At 36.4% G+C, this 18,691-nt stretch overlaps 1 protein-coding gene across 1 annotated transcript; it reads left to right on the forward strand.

Moving 5' to 3' along the window:
* The first annotated feature begins 1,636 nt into the window (after positions 1 to 1,636).
* On the forward strand, positions 1,637 to 3,526 carry LOC127131856 (uncharacterized). The gene is made up of 2 exons (XM_051060747.1): positions 1,637 to 2,718; positions 2,830 to 3,526. The coding sequence occupies exons 1-2, from the start codon at positions 1,637 to 1,639 to the stop codon at positions 3,524 to 3,526; spliced, it is 1,779 nt and encodes a 592-aa protein (XP_050916704.1).
* Positions 3,527 to 18,691: the final 15,165 nt, after the last annotated feature.

The raw sequence follows: 18,691 nt of genomic DNA on the forward strand, positions 1-18,691 counted from the left end.
TGAAGGAATAAATGTTATTAGAACAAAATGGGTATACAAGAATAAATCTGATGAAAAAGGTGTGGTTACTAGGAATAAAGCAAGGTTAGTAGCTCAAGGATACACTCAAGTTGAAGGAGTTGACTTTGATGAAACATTTGCACCTGTAGCTCGCTTGGAATCCATTAGATTATTGCTAGAAGTGGCATGTATTCTGAAGTTTAAACTGTTCCAAATGGATGCGAAAAGTGCCTTCTTAAATGGCTACTTGAATGAGGAAGTATATGTAGAACAACCAAAGGGATTCACAAATCCAAATCTTCCAAAGCATGTGTATAAGTTGAGGAAAGCTCTTTATGGGGTGAAACAAGCTCCTAGAGCTTGGTATGAAAGACTCACAATGTTTCTCATTGACAATGGATACAAAAAGGGGGGCATTGATAAGACTTTATTTGTCAAAGATGAAGGAGGAAAGCTCATGATTGCTCAAATATATGTGGATGATATTGTGTTTGGTGGGATGTCAAGTAAGATGGTTCAATATTTTGTTGAAAAAATGCAGTTTGAATTTGAGATGAGTCTTGTTGGAGAACTAACTTATTTTCTTGGCATGCAAGTCAAGCAGATGGAAGATTCTATCTTTCTATCTCAAAGTAAATATGCCAAGAATATAGTTAAAAAGTTTGGCATGGAGAATGAAAGCCACAAGAGGACACCTGCTCCTACTCATCTGAAGTTGTCTAAAGATGAAAATGGTGTCACTGTGGATCAAAGTCTCTACAGAAGCATGATAGGGAGTCTGTTATATCTTACAGCAAGCAGACCTGACATTGCTTTTGCTGTAGGTGTATGTTCTAGATATCAAGTTGAACCAAATGTGAGCCATATAAACCAAGTGAAAAGGATCCTGAAATATGTCAATGGCACTTGTGACTATGGGATGCTATACACTCATGGATCTGATTCTATGTTGTCTGGCTATTGTGATGCTGATTGGGCTGGAAGTGCTAATGATAGGAAAAGCACATCAGGAGGATGTTTCTTCTTGGGGAACAATCTAATATCATGGTTTAGTAAGAAGAAAAATTGTGTTTCTCTGTCTACTACTGAAGCTGAATACATAGCAGCTGGAAGTAGTTGTTCTCAACTGGTGTGGATGAAACAAATGCTGACTGAATACAATGTCACACAAGATGTCATGACATTGTACTGTGACAACCTGAGTGCTATAAACATCTCTAAGAACCCTATTTAGCACAGCAGGACCAAACATATTAATATCCGTCACAATTTTATTAGAGAACTTGTGGAGGATAAGATTGTAGCCTTAGGGCATGTTGCTACTGAGACACAGTTAGCTGATTTTTTCACAAAGGCCTTGGATACAAATCAATTTGAATTCTTGAGAGGGATATTAGGGATTTGCATTTATGAAAATTTGTAGCAATTAATATGGAGTGGAAAAATTACTCAAATTACAGTCTACTTTCCTAAAATAAAGTGCCCCAATTATGGTAAATCATTACCTTGTATTGGAAATACCATCTTCACACGCTACCCCCATAACCCCATTACCTACTCCAACTATTCCATCTTCCTTATCCTTCTCCACAAACCTCTGCTAGGGCAACCTTAATTTTTCCAGAAAAACTCCAAAATGTCACAACGTCAAGATACATCTGCTTCTAAAAATACTAAGTTTACTCCAAAAGTTAGTGTTCCTCCCATGGGCGTCCCTGATGATGGGATTCTGGATGTTGCTCCTCTCTCTGTTATTCCCACCGTGGACATTGATTTGAACCAACCCAACTCCATTGATGCTTCCGCTCCTGCATGTTCCAATCAAGATAATCCTTCTAGTATTCCGTCTGGTTCAACTCTTGTCACTAATTCTAAGGAAGGAACACACTATATTGATCGTGTTATAAGAGACATAGTTACTAGAATTCTTAATGAAGGCCACTATGTGAAGGGGGTTTCTACTCCCCTTGCTCAAATGTGTCCCCCTCCTGAGGATGAACAACCTAGTGGTAAGGGTGATGATTCCTCCAGTTCTGAAAAGGACTTGGTTGTTGAAGGGTTGCGCTCTCTAGGGCAAACCGTGTCTGACAAAGGGAAATTTGTGGCCTCTAACATGTCTAATGCTTCCCACTCTGAGAAGCATGATGATGCAAATGTTGTGATTGATCTAGAGGATGGTAGCTCTGATGATCAAGAGGAAAACTTGTTTCATCATATAAAGCCAAGTGTGGCTAAACGCATGAAGACTCGCAAAGGAAAATCTGTGGTTGAACTTATGTCAGCTAGAAAAGCTAAGAAGACTGTTGGTATTGGTCCCTCCAAACCATGGAGCAAGGTTGAAATAAAGAGGAAGGTTAGAGATGATTCTGAGCCTGAACAGGATGTTGAGGAAGATGTCCCTGACATCTCGCCTGCGAAGAAAACTACTATTAGGAAGTCTCCTGCTAAAGTACATGTTGTTCATTTGGATAACATCTCCTTCCATCTTGAGGATGGAGCTGATAAGTGGAAATTTGTGATTCAGAGAAGAGTAGTTGTGGAAAGGGAATTGGGAAAAGATGTTGCTGATGTCAAGGAGGTCATGGACCTGATACAAGCTGCTGGGCTTTTGAAGACTGTTACTGGGTTCACTCAATGCTACGAAGGTTTAGTCAAGGAATTTATTGTTAATATTCCCGAGGATATTTCTGATAAGAATAACAAGGAGTTCTGCAAGGTGTATGTGAGGGGCAAATGTATAACATTCTCTCCTACTATTATTAATAATTTTCTAGGCATAAATAATGAGGGTGCATGAGAATTAGAGGTTACAGACAATCAGGTCTGTAGGGAGATTACAGCTAAGCAGGTGAAAGTTTGGTCTTTTAAAAAGCATCTTCCTGCTGGGAAGTTGACTATCAAGTATGCTATCCTGCATAAAATAGGAGCTACTGATTGGGTCCCTACCAACCATATCTCCACCATTGCTAATACTCTTGGGAGGTTTATTTTTGCTGTTGGGACAAAAGTGAAATTTGACTATGGTAGATTTATGTTTGATCAAATCATCAATCATGCAACTACTAATGCAGTTAAGCTGCCAATTGCTTTTCTCTCTATGATCTGTGGAATTATCTTGAACCAACATCCTGGTATTCTGTGCTCAAATAATTTACCTAGTAGGAGAAAACCAGCTCTGTCTGTGCACTACAAACTCTTTGAAGGCAGTCATGTCGAGGATATTATCATGACATCTGCCATGAGGAGGCCAGTCTCAAAAGTTGGAGCAATTGCTGAGCTTAAGGAGACATGCAAAGAGCTAGGTGAAGGGATTAGGGTAGCCACATCTAGAAAACAATCATTAGAAGCCTTGATTGAAAGCTTGGAGCAGGCTGAGGGTGAAAATGTTGAACATGCTAATGTCAGCCATGAAGAAGAAGCTGAAGCCCACACCTCTAATGAGAGGTCTACAAACAATGATGATGCGAGTGGCAATTCTGCTTCTGGTGATGCTAAAGAGACTGCAAACTCAAGCTCTACTGAGTAGCTCTGTTGGCTTTGGTCCCTCTTGTTTTGATGGTTTTTTTTTTGTTTTGGTGGATTTCTTTGTGTTTTTGTTTGGTTTGTCTCTCAGCATTCTTACAGCTGTGTATGTACTTGGTGATGTAACTCTTTAACTTCTGGTATTTCGGTTAATGACTAGATAGACATTTATTTTGTCTCTTTGGTCTCTTTTGGCTAAAAAGGGGGGAGAAGTAGCTGTAGATGTAGCTGAGTATCTTTGCTTAGATTTGTAGTATTGTTGTGGCTCTGTTTGTCTGATACAAGGGAAGAATTCTGGTGTTTATTTGTTTGGTACATGGGGAGAATTCTCTGTCTTCTGTTTGTGTGAAACAGTCTGGTTGTTGCTTGTTGTGGACTGGCTTAAGGGGGAGCTGTTGTGTTTTGGGAAGTTGCATGGACTTGAGGGAGAGTACAAGCACTTGTGTGTCCTGATGTTTGCTAGTTGGTGCTTGCTAGTGTTGTATGTGCAAGTGCTTGTTTGTTTACTAGTTGTTATTTTTGCTAGTGACGTGTGTATTTTTTTTTCTGCTACTGAACTGATGCTCTGATTGATTTCTTGTGAACGTGTGATCTGATGTTTGTTTTAGCCAAAATTTGCCAAAGGGGGAGTTTGTTGGTTCTCTGAATTGACATCAATTTTGGTAAAACTTAGTGTTATCACAAGATGTCACGCTTGTAGTCTTGACATGTGATATCAACTTTCTGCAGGTTGTTTGATATGGTTGTGTAGGATTTATTCAAGATGTCAGACCCGATGTTACGACTTGTGCTTACAGAACATTCAGTCTGAATGTTATGTATTTTATTGTTGCGCTTTTCATGCAAGTCTTTCTGTGCTTATGTGGAGATTGCATGCATTATTCAATGAGTAATTCTATTTAAAACCAGAATGTTCTGTTTCCCCAAAAGGAATGATTCACTGCTATTTCTTAGGGAATACGCAATAAATAGAATTAGGGTTTCATGCTGCCCAGACCCATTTAGAAAGCTTCTATTTAAAGACTATGTAAACCTTGTTTTAGATAGGGAAAATACGCACGGTGAAGTGAGTGAGTATTAGGGTTTTAGTCTTGTGTGCATTTATGGATTGTGAGCCATTCATCCATCGTGTTGATGTGTGAATTGGACTAGAGTTCTTGAGTTGTAATTTGTCCACTCTAAGCTTTGAAGTACGAGTGTATTTGTTTACTTGATTGAAGCTTTTAAGCAAGATCAAGTGTGTGTTCTTGAAGTGTGTCTTCTTTCTTTTTGGTATTTGTTCTAGTATCACTGTTGTGATTGAGGGGGAGTGAGTAGGGTCTCATGTCTAAGAGTTCTTAGATAGAAATCACACGGGTAAAGATTAGGTGAAAAGACTGTAACTTGAAGTTGTTTGTTGAGAGTCTTTGAACTAATTCTGTTTAGTGGATTTCCTTCCTGGCTTGGTAGCCCCCAGACGTAGGTGTGTTTGCACCAAACTGGGTTAACAATTGCTTGTGTCGTTTTTCAATTGTTTCTTGGTTTTTATTCTGTTCATATTTCACTTGTTGTTCAGATATTAGTGTCGTGACATTACCTTTGACATCTCATATCTGATACCAGAATTTCACTCTTCACTCGAGTGAATCAATCAACCTTGGTTGCAAGATTGTATCGCTGCACAATGGTGATGAAAACAAGAAAAGACGATTGAATTGAGAAGAAGAGAGTTAGGGTTTATCGAGAGAATGAAAAAGATGAATTTTCTAAAGAGTTCCTCTCTGCTCACAAACTGTGATTCTTTATTCTTTGCAACTACAAAATTCAAGTGTTTATAATAATAAGAGTTACTCTCTATTTATAGATTTTGCTTGCTTGATCCCTAAGTAAAGCTCCAAAAACAAAAGCCCATAATATCTAATTCTGCCAACACTAGAACATTAGGTTTAAAACCAAATCCATGTCGAGACTAATTCATCTACACTTCGATACTCACACAATTTCGACACACAATATTTCGATTACAATAGACTCTGTCGAAAATACTGCTTTGATACAAAGAATTATAAATTTCAATAAAAACTTACATAGGTAATTTTAATATAAAGTATCTCTAAACACTCATGTTTTTATTTATAAAAATAAATTATTATTTTGGGATCACTGTAAGACCAGTTCTATTATCATCAACGAAACTTTAAATTTTTTATAATTGGTAGTAGCGTATGGTTCATTACATTTTCTTAATCAAGAAAATCATGGAAGAGATTATGAGTACTAGATTTTTCCTCCACTGTGTTTTTTTATTAAAGAAGTTTATTGGATCATCATATATTTCTTGTAGCAAACGATTTGTTATTCTGGATTTCATTCATATCGTGTTTTTCTTGAAGCTATCGATTTGTTATTCCTGATTTTATTCACATCGTGTTTTTTATAATATTCGTTGTTTTCTTATGGATGCATTATGAATCTGATTTTTTCTTTTTGAATTTGAACCATGCACATATTGAATACTCTTTCATTTGATACCATGTAAATTATGCAACCAAAAATATTTTCAAAAAAATAATTATAATTTTTAAGTTCTATACTTCAACCTAAAATTAAATAGATTAGGATTGGTGTAAATTTTTGGTCTGGATTAATCTCTGACAATAATATTTATTTATATTTATGCATTAATGTAAATAAGTTGTAAATTAACAACTTTTTATAAATAAAAGTATTAATAAATTATATATTATTGATATACATATTTTCAAATTATTATTATTTTTTTACTAAATATTAAATATTTTTTAAATTATAGTAAAGTACATCAAAAATAAAATAAAGCAAATAATATATATTAAACTTATTAATGATATAAAAATTAAAGTTTTCAAATATTCAAATAAAATTTCTCTTTTTTATTTGTAATATATTAATATATACCAATTTAAAAGTATTATGAATATATAAATGTTTTATAGGAATAAATCATCTGTTATTATTTATTAAAATTTTATATGATTAAAATAATAATAAAAATAATAAATAAATAGTATAATAGTAAATAGTCTCTTTGGTCCTAATTATAAGAGAAATTAATGTATATGGACTCATATATAGAGAAAATTAATGGATTATTCAATGAATACAAAAGTAAAATTTTAATTATAAATAGGACTGGAGGTTTTAATTTTTAAAACATTCAAGGATTAAATGTTTCTTTTCTTAAATATCATCACCATATTATAATGTCTATTTATTAATATCTTTGTACAAATATTATCAATACATTAAATATGAATTTTCAACTAATATATTTTAAAGTTTCTAAACATTAAGTTTTTTTATACCAAAATAGTGTATTTTTGCACAAAAATTCTTAATATAAACTCCTATAAATAATATCTTTTGGTAACTCATACCATATCAATATCGCTTCGCCATCACTTTTGTTTCTTGTATCTTGTAAGGAAACTCACGTCCATAAGACATACAAAAGTCTTTCTAACAATTTTAATGAATGAGTTTTGAGACTCATCTACAACTAAAAAGTAATCCAAGACCCTCGTAATGTACCATCTTAGTAGGTAAAATATGATTAGTACCCATGCGATACATCTGAATTTAATGTAATGGAGAAATGTTATGAGAATTTTTTACTAAGGAGTATTGAATATTGTGAGATTTTTTTTTTGGAGCAACACCTTTGTGAGAGACACACCACATATTCACTTAAAATCTTAAGGTGATAGGTGAGTGAGTTCTCTCACTTATAAATGCTTAAGTCTCCACATTTTCAACAAATATGAGACTATTACACATACTATTCACACTTGATACATTCTCAACACCCCCCTCAAGTGTGAGTCCACAATGTTCCCCCTCAAGTGAAAGCTCTTTTTACTTCCACAAATTATTGTACCGTACAAAACGTTTCTTATTCACCACCCTGCCGCCGTGGGCACTCTTCAACGGAACATTTCTTATTCACCACCCTTGTGACACCGTTGACTTTCAATACAACTAAGTCGGTCTCTTTCTCGAACCAAAGGCTCTGATACCATTTGTTGGAGGATTTTTTCACTATGGAGCATTGAACATTGTGGGACTTTTTCTTTTTGGAGCAACACCTTTGTGAGAGACACGCCACATATTCACCTAAAATCTTAAGGTGATAGGTGGATGAGTTCTCTCACTTATAAATGTTCAAGTCTCCACATTTTCAACCAATATGAGATTATTACCCACACTACTCACACTTGATACATTCTCAACAAAAAACTCATTAATAATTAAAAATGAGCTAGTCACTCCACCACCGAGAAGAAAAAGTCTTCAATTTCTAATAATAAGTCAATTAGATAACCTTTATTTTAGTCAAACATATTAGTATCATAACTAAGGAACAATTGTTAGTTGTTGATCAACATAATACTCTTACGATCATCACAAACTGATGATAAAAAATATAATTGACCAACAAAAAAGATGGAAAGTCGAATGACTCATAAACATGCATTGTAATATGAACAAACACATAATACAAATATGAGTGTTTGTAAACATGACATAAAAATTATTAAAGTCAAACAAATTTATGTTGGATTCCATAGTATATTTGGTGTACTTCAAGGTCTACACTTCTCTCAAGTTACACCCAACACTCTCAACATGAACTTTTATGTTTTTCCTCAACATTTTTTCATCGACCCTTAACCCCAACATTAATAAAATCGCTTAGCATAACAGAATTTCATACCAAATATATTCTATAGGAATCATTGTAGCATACAGTTAAATCAAAAATAAAATGAACGAAATATGAAGAGACTAAAATAATTAACGCTTCAATTGACCTAAATTCGATTTACACGAGATATGTAAATCAAAGTTATTCAATTAAATAGGAAGTCTATTATAACAGTTTCCAAATTTAATCAAAAGTAAGGACATCTAGAAACTTGATCTAACACAAATCTAACTTTATACACGAAATCACTATGAATGAGGTAAAAGAGATAAGGAAAGAGAAAGTACGTCAGATTTATAGTGGTTTAGCACGTACATCCTTATTTTGTACCTATATCACTCTCCAATGGTTTCCCATTAAAAAATTATAGTCTTCCACTTTGATTTGACAATTTTTACAAAGTCTTATAATATAATCACAAGATTCAAGATAATGTTGAAAATTAAACAATCTTTTATAAGAATCTTCTCTTCAAATATATACAATGTCTATAACTGGTCTCTTCAAGATCTTCACTCGATCTCGACTTCCATCTTCCAAATCCAATAACTCTGCTCCAAGCGTCCATTCCGAAGCAACTTTTCCTAAGTCCTACCGATTCGTTGTTTGAGCCTTGATTTGTCTAAAGGTGATAGAAACTACAATTACGTCCATAGTAGCTTAGCTCTACCTAAGCACACAAAGATTCCAACATGAAATATAACTCAATAGAGTTGCAACCAGAATGTTCATGACTAACAAACATATATTCAACATCTTCATCGTCCCGTACCTTTAGCGGGAGAAATTTGCATTGACTGTTCTCGAAAATGGATTTTGATACGTGATTTGTGACACAAGACCAGATCCTATGCATGATTCAATTTGTTTTTTCAAATTCAAGAAATATGAATTTCTCTTGATCGTAAGTCGGATAGTATCGGTGTTTCGAAAATAAAACCCATATAGATCAGACTCATATGTCTCACCATTGCAGTGAGCATTGATAGTATATTTTGGTGCAGATGACATTGTAATATTTCTTGTGCAGATAAAAAGTAATTTTTTTTGGTGCAGATGAATTTGTGTTGATTGTTTGATGTAGATAGTAAGACATTTAAATAGGAAAGTGATGTGCCAAGCATGCAAGCCCTAGCGTCAGTCCAATTGGCGCTAGCATGTATTCCTTGTACATGGGCGTTAGTCCAATTGGCGCTACCATGTCTTCCTTGCAGACCTCGTAACTCAGCATGCAGAGCCATGCAAGCGCCAGGCTAGGTGAAGACCATGCATGCATGCAAGTCTGGGAGGCGCCACTTCGATTGGCGCTAGCATCTGACATTTGCATGTGTAAGTCAAACCATTTGGCGCTAGCATGCAAGCACTACTATCCATGCATTCAAACTTTTGCATGTCACTCATTATAAATAGCCATGCAACTCTCACATTTTTTCTCACCAACAATCACTTCTTCCTCTACAACAACAACTTTTTCATCTGCAACAACCACTGTTTCAAATATTTACTCCGACAAGATGTCTCTCCTTGTAACAACCCAATTTTAGTATTTATTTCTTATATTATTATCTTATTTTATTTTATTTATTTAGGGTGTTAATTAATTAATTGGTTGTTAGGTAGTATAATAATTTATTGAATTAATTGACTTGGTGTGTATATTGTATTGGTTTAATTTATTTGAACTAATTAGAGATATTATAATACTATGCCTTATTGGGCCTAATAATTAAATTAGAGGTATCAATTCCTTAAGCCCAAATAATACTAGGGTAGTAAGAGGTGAGGAGAGTGAGAAGTAACACTCATTTAGTTATTTTCAAGGCAACAGAGAAAGAAAGAGGAAAAAGTAAGGAGAAGAGGGGAAGAACAAGGGAGAAGCTAGGATTTCCAGAAAATTGAAGAGATAAGGGGGAGAATCCTTATTATTATGGGTTAGTATAATTGGTTCAATGGGTAGAAATATGTTTAGGTTGAAATCCCTAATTTTTATGGTTTTGGAATTGTTAGGTTTTGATGAATAATCTTTGATTTGTGGTGATTAATTGTGTTTGGAATGGATATATGAATGAAATTGAAGGATAGATTGAGAAGCCACTTGGTTTATTAAATTTCATTACATTAATGGTAACGTTGAGAAAAATTCTATTTTCGTGTTAACGGGTTTACCAAAATGTGTTAACGGGTTACATGCTGAAAATCTGCCTAGGAATTGAATTCTGTTTTCGTGTTAAAGGGTTAACCAAAATGTGTTAACGGGTTACATGCTGAAAATCTGCCTAGCAATTGAGTTTTGGTTTCTGGTTAACAGGTTAACCAAAATGTGTTAACCGGTTACCTGCTGAAAAATCTGCCCAGAAATTGAGTTTTGGTTTCGTGTTAACAGGTTAACCAAAATGTGTTAACCGGTTACCTGCTGAAAAATCTGCCTAGCAACTGAGTTTTGGTTTCTGGTTAACGGGTTAACCAAAATGTGTTAACCGGTTACCACTGTTGAAAAAAGGAAAAATTGAGGATTTTAAATGCTGTAGCCATTTTGCAATAAAATCCAAGTGTGTGCATTTGATAATTAGCCTATATTTGTGAATAGTATATTTGTTATGAATGTGTATACATACCATTGGTGGATAATTCATAGAGTTGAATTATGGTTATATGTGGAATGTTAATATGGTAGAGATGATCTTAATTGCATATATTGTTGGTATTTGTACATTCATTCATGGCATAGTCGGCTTTATGGTGGAAGCGGTGAAATTGTGGGTTCACATGGTAGTAGACGTTGATCCTTGAAGGGAAATAGACGTAGCAGACGTTGATCCTTGAATAGAAATAGGCGTAGCAGACGTTGATCTTTAAATGGAAATAGGCGTAGCAGACGTTGATCCTTAATTGGAAATAGACGTAGTGGCTTTGATCTTGTCCGGATCGGAAGTGTGGCTTGGATTCTAGATATTGAATCGGAAAGCGGTGAAACGTTGGGTTCACATTGCGGTACTACATGCATAGAGTCACATGTCTTGCATTGAGTCACATTAGAGTTATGTGAAAATTGAATATATATGCATTGATGTGATTGTTATGTGTGTATGAGATATGGTAATTGAATTTGGTGATGTTTGGATACATAACTTGGCAAAATATGTGATTATGTGATAATTGTAGTTATGTGTATATTTGGGAATATAGCATTGGATTTTAATATTATACTCCTTGAGTTTAATGTATGCTTGAAACATGTGAAATAAATATTGGTTAGTATTATTTACATGGTTATACAAGGTGTGATGAATTCCTGTAATTGTTGATTTAATCATTGTGCTTCACTATACTTCTTCATAATGATTCGAATTCTCACCCTTTTGTTTGAATGTTGCCTTTACATGGGCATCGTGCAGATACTCAAGAGTAGTATTGCTGAAGTAAGTGGAAGGTAACTCACTCGAGATTTAGCCGGAGAGTTTCCGTGTTTTAGCTTAGAGACTAGGTAATGAGTCAATGCTCTGGTCATGTAACACGGGGTAGATTAGTAGTATTGAACTTATGTCTTATTTGGATATGTATTATGTCATTACTTGTGAACATGTTTAATTGCAATTTGCTGTTTGAGAGGCCATAATGCCAAATAGTCTGGATATGATTTTATTCTATCTTGAGGAGATTATTGAGAGATGATCATGGTATGGGACATGAATCATTTTATGAAATACATGAGTATTCATTATTTTCCGCTGCGAACGCATATTCTTGAATATTCATGATATTTGAAATGTGTTATTTTAAAAGACCAGGTGTATTGTATATTGATGATGAACAATGTTGGTTTTTGAAAGCTTTTAGTTTTTGAAAACGTCGATGTGACGCCCTTTTGTTTATATGCGTGCTTATTCACTCTGATTATATGTTAAGTATTTTGGGGTATAAAAAGGGGTGTTACACTCTTCACTATGGGTGAATTGCACAGAGGCACGGTTGTAAACATAGCAACTTATGTAAGCGTTTAATTCTTGTATTATTTTTCTAGAACAATTTTAATAATGATACTTAATTTGTTGTTTATCTTTTATAAAGTAATGTATTTTGTTGTTTCTTTTTTAGGATGTTTCTAGGTTTCGAACTCGGGTCCACGAATTTGTACACATGGACCCGATGATTCAACTGTATGTCGAACTCATCGGTTTTGGACATATAAGCAAAATAATGTCTTGGTCGGTAGATAATAAATTTATTCTTGCGTTATGTGAAAGATGGCATCCCGAGACACACACATTCTGGTTTCCAACTAGTGAATGTACCGTGATGTTAGAAGATGTCTACATGTTATTGGGACTGCCTATCGAAGGTAAGGTGGTAAATGATAAAACCAACTATGCGAATTCAATTTGCATGGACCTCTTGGATGCTGATTTGTTAGATGATAACTCAAGAGGTCAAGGTATACTCCTTTCACGTCTTAAGGCATATTATAACAGCTTACAGTTAGATGAAAATTCTACCAAAGAAGCTTGAATAATAAAAATTATGTGTTACATTATGCTTTTAATTGGTTTATTTTTATTTCCCGAAGGTAGTGGTTCTAGTATGCATGTTATGTATTTACCTTTACTAAGACATGTAGATAGAATATGAAGTTACAGTTGGGGGTCCGCTTGTTTGACTTATCTTTATAGATCTTTGTGTAAAAATGCACACAAAGACACATCTGTATTTTCTGGATGTGCTGTTTTGCTCCAAGCATTGGGTTGGTCCAGACTACCGTCCCTAGCGCCCATCAACAACAACCCATTCACATTCCCGTATGCACAAAAGTAAGTTCTTAAAAATGGACTATATTTACTTACTTTACCGATTATTATCTCTAAATAATATTTTTACTTTTATGATGTAGATGGTCAGCACGTGGTATAAGTTATAACAGATGTCCTAGACACTGTATTACCTAGTATCGCAATCTCTTGGATCACCTTCGACCAACAGATGTATGGCCATTAACCTAACTATTTCGTAATAATTTGTTAATTTCTTCTACCAAATTTATAATCTAATATATGTTCATATTTCAGTTTATTTGACGTTCATATCTAAATTTGGATCATGACCATGAAATCAACGAACATGACGCAGCCGTTTGAACTGCATGCATACCGGTCATAAGATTCATCACAATGGAGATACATAATAGTGATCGTGTTAAATTGCAGTTCGGTATGCTTCAACACATCCCAAATCCCCCGACAAACTTAGAAGAATGGCATGTACACAAAATTAACGTCCAATAGAACTTTAACCCATGGCAAAGCTTCGCTAGATTTGAGTGTCGCAAATGGAAGCACCGCCAAGACCATGTCTTAACAGACGTTGTGATGCCAACTGAAGAAAAAGCAAGTCGTAATTATATGGGTTGGTACAAATCGGTTGGATTTGAGTTCATTGCCGAGGATATGTACCTATACGACCCACGCCAGGAAACTTACACACTAGAAGGCTCAACATCTAACCCCTAACAACATTGTCAGACCGGCTACTCACAACCCCCTATCCATCAAAATTTCCGATTCACAAACACACAAACTTACAACCCTAACATGCCAAACACCCAACCACAATACCAAGAGCATATCCCGTACCACCACCAACAACTAGATCATCATTAAGACATCCAACATCGCTATGCACCCAACACATCACCCTATCATAGTCGCCTTAGCCAAAACACTCAACGATCATTTAACACCAACTGCCTCTTCTCCTACTGTTGATTCCTTAGGATTGGCAGTAATTTTAGAAAACAAATAATGTAATCATCTCTGTTGTTTTAATATGTTGGGTTGAAGAAATTCAACATCTGGACCAACATGTCATGTACGATGTCACGACGTCAGGTCTGTGACATCGCACATGTGTAGGAAACTGAATTAATTAATTCAGTATATGTCATGGGATCAGCAAGGATATCTGGTGAATATCCTAACTCCCTTGTGGAGGTCTTGAAGACTAAATCAGAATATATATAGGCTCTAAATATGGAGATATATATGGAGAGAGTTTAGGAACTTGAAGACCTTGTTTGTAGCAGAATTTTTCTGCTGAAGTTGCAACAGCAAAGAACAAGTCTGCTGCAACTTTCTGAAGGCCCAAATCCAGTTGGGTGATTAGGTTATAAATAGCTGATTGTAATCTAGTTTTTGTAAGCCTCTTAGAATGAATTTTTAAGGGTGTGTGTAAGGTAAACCTCCCAATCTGTGGGAAGGTTACCATGTGTCTCTCAGTGGTAAACCTGAGAGTGTTTGTCACTCAAAGCCTGTAGGCAAGAGTGATTATGTTCTTGAATGAAGCTGTGAAGCAAGTTCAAGGTGTTTGCACATTACATTGTATTTGTAGTGATAGGAATGGAAACTGGAGGTTTCTATCTAGGAGTTCCTAGGTATAGATTGCATTGGGTAGGGATTAAGTGATGAGTTGTAAACGGGGGAGTTTAACTCTGAATTGATACTACTAATAGTGGATCTTCTTCCTGGCTTGGTAGCCCCCAGATGTAGGTCATGTTGGACTGAACTGGGTTAACAATTTCCTGTGTTTGTTTTCCTTCTGTATGATATAATCATGTCTGCCAAAACTGAACATGTAATTCAGTCTGTTCAGCAAGATAATAGCAGACCGGATACATAGCCTTCTGTTGGAATGTCAAGCAAAATGTTTTGACATTCATCAACAACAGCACATACTGTATAATAAGCTGGTGATTCCAGTTCAGTATGTAGAGAAGTCTGGATTTCAAAAGCATCACAGACCTGGCCAAAAGATCATTGTGAAACTGTCAAACTGGGTGTCTTGACAGTTCGTCCAGTAAGCTGATACTGAAGTAAAGACTGGTTGGCCGTTTACAGTACAACTAATTTAGCACAGTCTGTTTTCAGGAACCAAACAGACTTAGCATATGGTTCTGGACTTGGATGTCAAACGGAATGTTGTGACATTCACTCCTGACAGCATAGGCTAAATTGTTGGATGGTTAGTTTTTCTGTTTCAGGATTTTTCTCAGGCTATTCTTCAGGAATCCACCAGCTGATCTAAAATCTAGGAAACTAACAACTAAGCTACAATTAATGAACCTGGCAAATAATCTATTTGTTAGCTCCTTAATAAGTGGAGATTAGTTTAACTTGTTACAACCTTTAATTTAGGAAATACAAGTACATGACCAACAAACTGGAACAATGTAACAGATGATGTTCAAAACAGGATTGAGACATCGTGCTGATATCTGTGTAGGAAAACAACAGAAGAGAAGGTGATGGTGCACATAACTAAGTGTTCCTCCTTTCTAGGATGACATAGAAGGAGAGGTCGTGACACTGTGAAATGGTGCTCATTAGTACAGAGTGTAATAACTGTCTTGCTGTAATAAGTACAATGTTAGATCAGATGTCATGACTTGGAGTAGAACATCTGAATACTGACTACGCCAGAATTTCAATTGGTATCAGAGCAGGCATCCTGTTCTGTCTCTGGATGAGATCCACGGGTGATACTTTCTGGTAGCTGGCAAGGAGTTATGTTAGTACTGATGCTGGAACCTGTGTAAGGTTCTGTAATTCCCTGAATGGTCCCTTGAAGTAGGTGGATGGACTGTTCATGACAGGAATGGTGTGTACCTGTCTCTGGAGGTTGGCTATTGGCCTGTGTGTGGGACAACTGTGCCAGTACTAAAACACATTCAAACCTGGTATGGTCTTGGAGGCCAATCTGGTGAAGTGTGTGTTCATAGGTTGAGTTGTATTATGATTTCCGCTGCATAATACATGGCAAAACTCAAACTCTGATGTAGTTTCCCCTCATGTGGATGAAAGGCTGTTGTGTTCAAGATCTCATCATAATCTACTGAAGATGTCAAAGATACTTGAGTCCCCTCAAGTCCACTCATCATGACGTTCTCACTTCAGGATGGTAAGAGTCACTTAATCACTGATTCTCTTACTCTCTTGAGTAGTGTATATGAAGACCTTGAAGACCTTCAAGGAAGGTTTGTTCTAAGGAGGTGGAACCAATGTTCTATGTGATGTTAGAACATGTTGTTCAACAAGTATGCAGCTACTGGTTGAAGAGCAGATGGTTTTAGGGTTCAAACAAAGGGATAATTCTGTTTGGAACCTACTCCTGACCTGGAAGAGGAGACATCTGTGTGTGCTAAGTTGACAAGAGCAGGGTCAACTGGGTGTGTGCTCAAGAAGGTCATCCCTAGAAGTTGAGCTGGTTGAGATGTGACATTGTGCAAACTCCTGCTGTTTGGCATTCTCCTGCAGTTTGATCAGGATTGGATAGTTGTTCCCTGAAGTACTATGGTGTGTTGGAAGACAAGTCCCCTGGATGTTAGCAGTCAATAATGGGGTAACCTGAGTGCTGTATCATCTATGAGGATTGGAACCATGAATCATGTTATTCAAACACCACGTGCAGAAGTGGCAGTTCTGTCAAGGAGTAAGAATATGAAGATTCAGAGGTTGGTTGAAGTAGTATGCCCTGGCAATGCATAACTACTATCGACTGGTTTTGTGTGTCTCACTAGTACTTATGGTCAGCTGGAGTCTGATTGGAGGAGTTAGTTGCCACTGGTAGGGATAGTGTATGTCATGTTGAGACATATGTGTACAATGCATGGATATTGGTGTGGAGTATCCATGATTGTTAAGTTGAGGGGGAGTTTTGGTTAACCTCCTCAAGTCTGGTCAGCCTAGGGTCTGGTTGGCTGTTGACCTGTGTCACATGGGTTCTGGTGGTTGTGTGACACATTTGCAAGGAAGAATTCATCTCTCTCATTCCTAAGGGTGAATTTAATCTGGGAAGACTTTCAAAATTGTCTAGGTGCTTGCAAGCAGAAGATGTTGACACAAGAAGAGTATTTTCAAAGTATTCTTATGGTGAAAGTATCTGAAGGGATGATTGGGAAAGGATTTAAGATCAATGTTTACTTGTGCCAAGTGCAAGTGTTTAATTGATTATCCTTGGAGCTCAAGATAACTGATGTTCTCAAAGATGTTGGAACATCACTTCTTCAAGACCCTGTGCAGAATCACAGGAAGGACAATACATTGGCTTATGATCTATCTCTTTGGTGGCAGCAAAAGCACATGATCTCTGAAAAGGTTTCCTGGCAAGAAACATGTTCAGCCTTGGTATGTATAAGAAGAAGAAGACATCATAGTCTTGATGGTGGTTACTTGGATCAGTTTATTTCTGATCTAGGTAAGGAAGTGCATTAGCTTATGCACACTGTGAAGTCAAGAACAAGTGGCAGCAGTCTTGACATCATGGAAACAGCCTTGCCTTAGGATGTGGAATCCTTGGTAGAGCTGAAGGGTTAGTTTCTAACTGGTCCTTCTGAAGACTCATACATCAGAGTGTCTGATGTCTTTGGAGAAGAAGCAGGGATTCATCAAGGTGTAAGCTTGGATGACTTAATTGCAAACCTGCAGGATGGAGGTTGTTTACTCAAACTTGGTTCCACAATCAAGTCTATGAGAACATTGAACTCTTGTTCTGTGAAGGGAGGAAGTTCTTTCAAGTGGCAGAAGAAGGAGCTGAATTCAACAGCTGGATGTCAAAACACAATGTTGTGACATTTGGTTCAACATCAGATTCTTAGTTGGTGAAGTGGCACATCAACTTGAGATAGAAAGGTCTACAGGGTTGTAGATTGGATACTTCAAAAAGCTTGAAGTTCAAGTCTCACTTGGAAGGTCAGAATATCTTTGGGAGAAGTCTGATAAACTTGGGGAGGTCAAAAAGCAGCATTTGACCTTTTCATTTGAGAATTCATGAAGGAGGTAATCAACCAGTGGCAGTTGGTCTATCTCAGAAGTGAGTTCGAAGAATCAAGGTAATCAACATAAGGCAGCTGATTATTCTTGAGGAAAGTCTGAGACAAATTACTTTTGAACTGAAAAGTATTAAGTTGAAGACAAAAGGAGGTGTTCTCTATTCATCTCTTGGAGCTTGTGGTAGAAGTTCTGAGTTATCTATGGAAGACTGTCTCTGGTAGTGGGATGAGAGTGTATATATCCCAATGTATGTCTGGGTTCCTCTGGCCCAAGCTGAGGACTCAGTAATAGCTGATGTCTATCAGATAGTGCTCCTTGTGATGCTGTGAAGGAAGTCCCAGCTGATGTTAAAACATCTTGTGAAGTGATCTTCTGTTCTGGTTAGAAGAGAAATTGACACAGAGTGTGGATGTGTTCAGCCAAGAGGGTTGGACAGAGGGTGCGCTCTTGAAGACATGAAGATGCGTCTTATGTTTTCCTTTCATCAAGTGGTCTGGAATCTCTTTGAATCAGGAAGTAGGTGAAGGTCCAACCTTGGGATGTTGGATATGATCATGACAGGGGGAGTTGTGCCTTTGTGCTGCAAGCAATCACCAAGCTTGTTGTCTATGTGCTCTCAGATGACTAGGTA

This window comes from Lathyrus oleraceus, chromosome 3 (assembly GCF_024323335.1).
Source record: "Lathyrus oleraceus cultivar Zhongwan6 chromosome 3, CAAS_Psat_ZW6_1.0, whole genome shotgun sequence".
Lineage (NCBI taxonomy): Eukaryota > Viridiplantae > Streptophyta > Magnoliopsida > Fabales > Fabaceae > Lathyrus > Lathyrus oleraceus.

What these genes read in the sequence shown, in the direction of transcription:
- LOC127131856 (XM_051060747.1), top strand. Translation starts at nt 1,637, where the DNA reads ATGTCACAACGTCAAGATACATCTGCTTCTAAAAATACTAAGTTTACT. An exon ending in AACAAGGAGTTCTGCAAGGT is followed by an intron (nt 2,719 to 2,829) that starts GTATGTGAGGGG and finishes TCAGGTCTGTAG; the next exon opens with GGAGATTACAGCTAAGCAGG.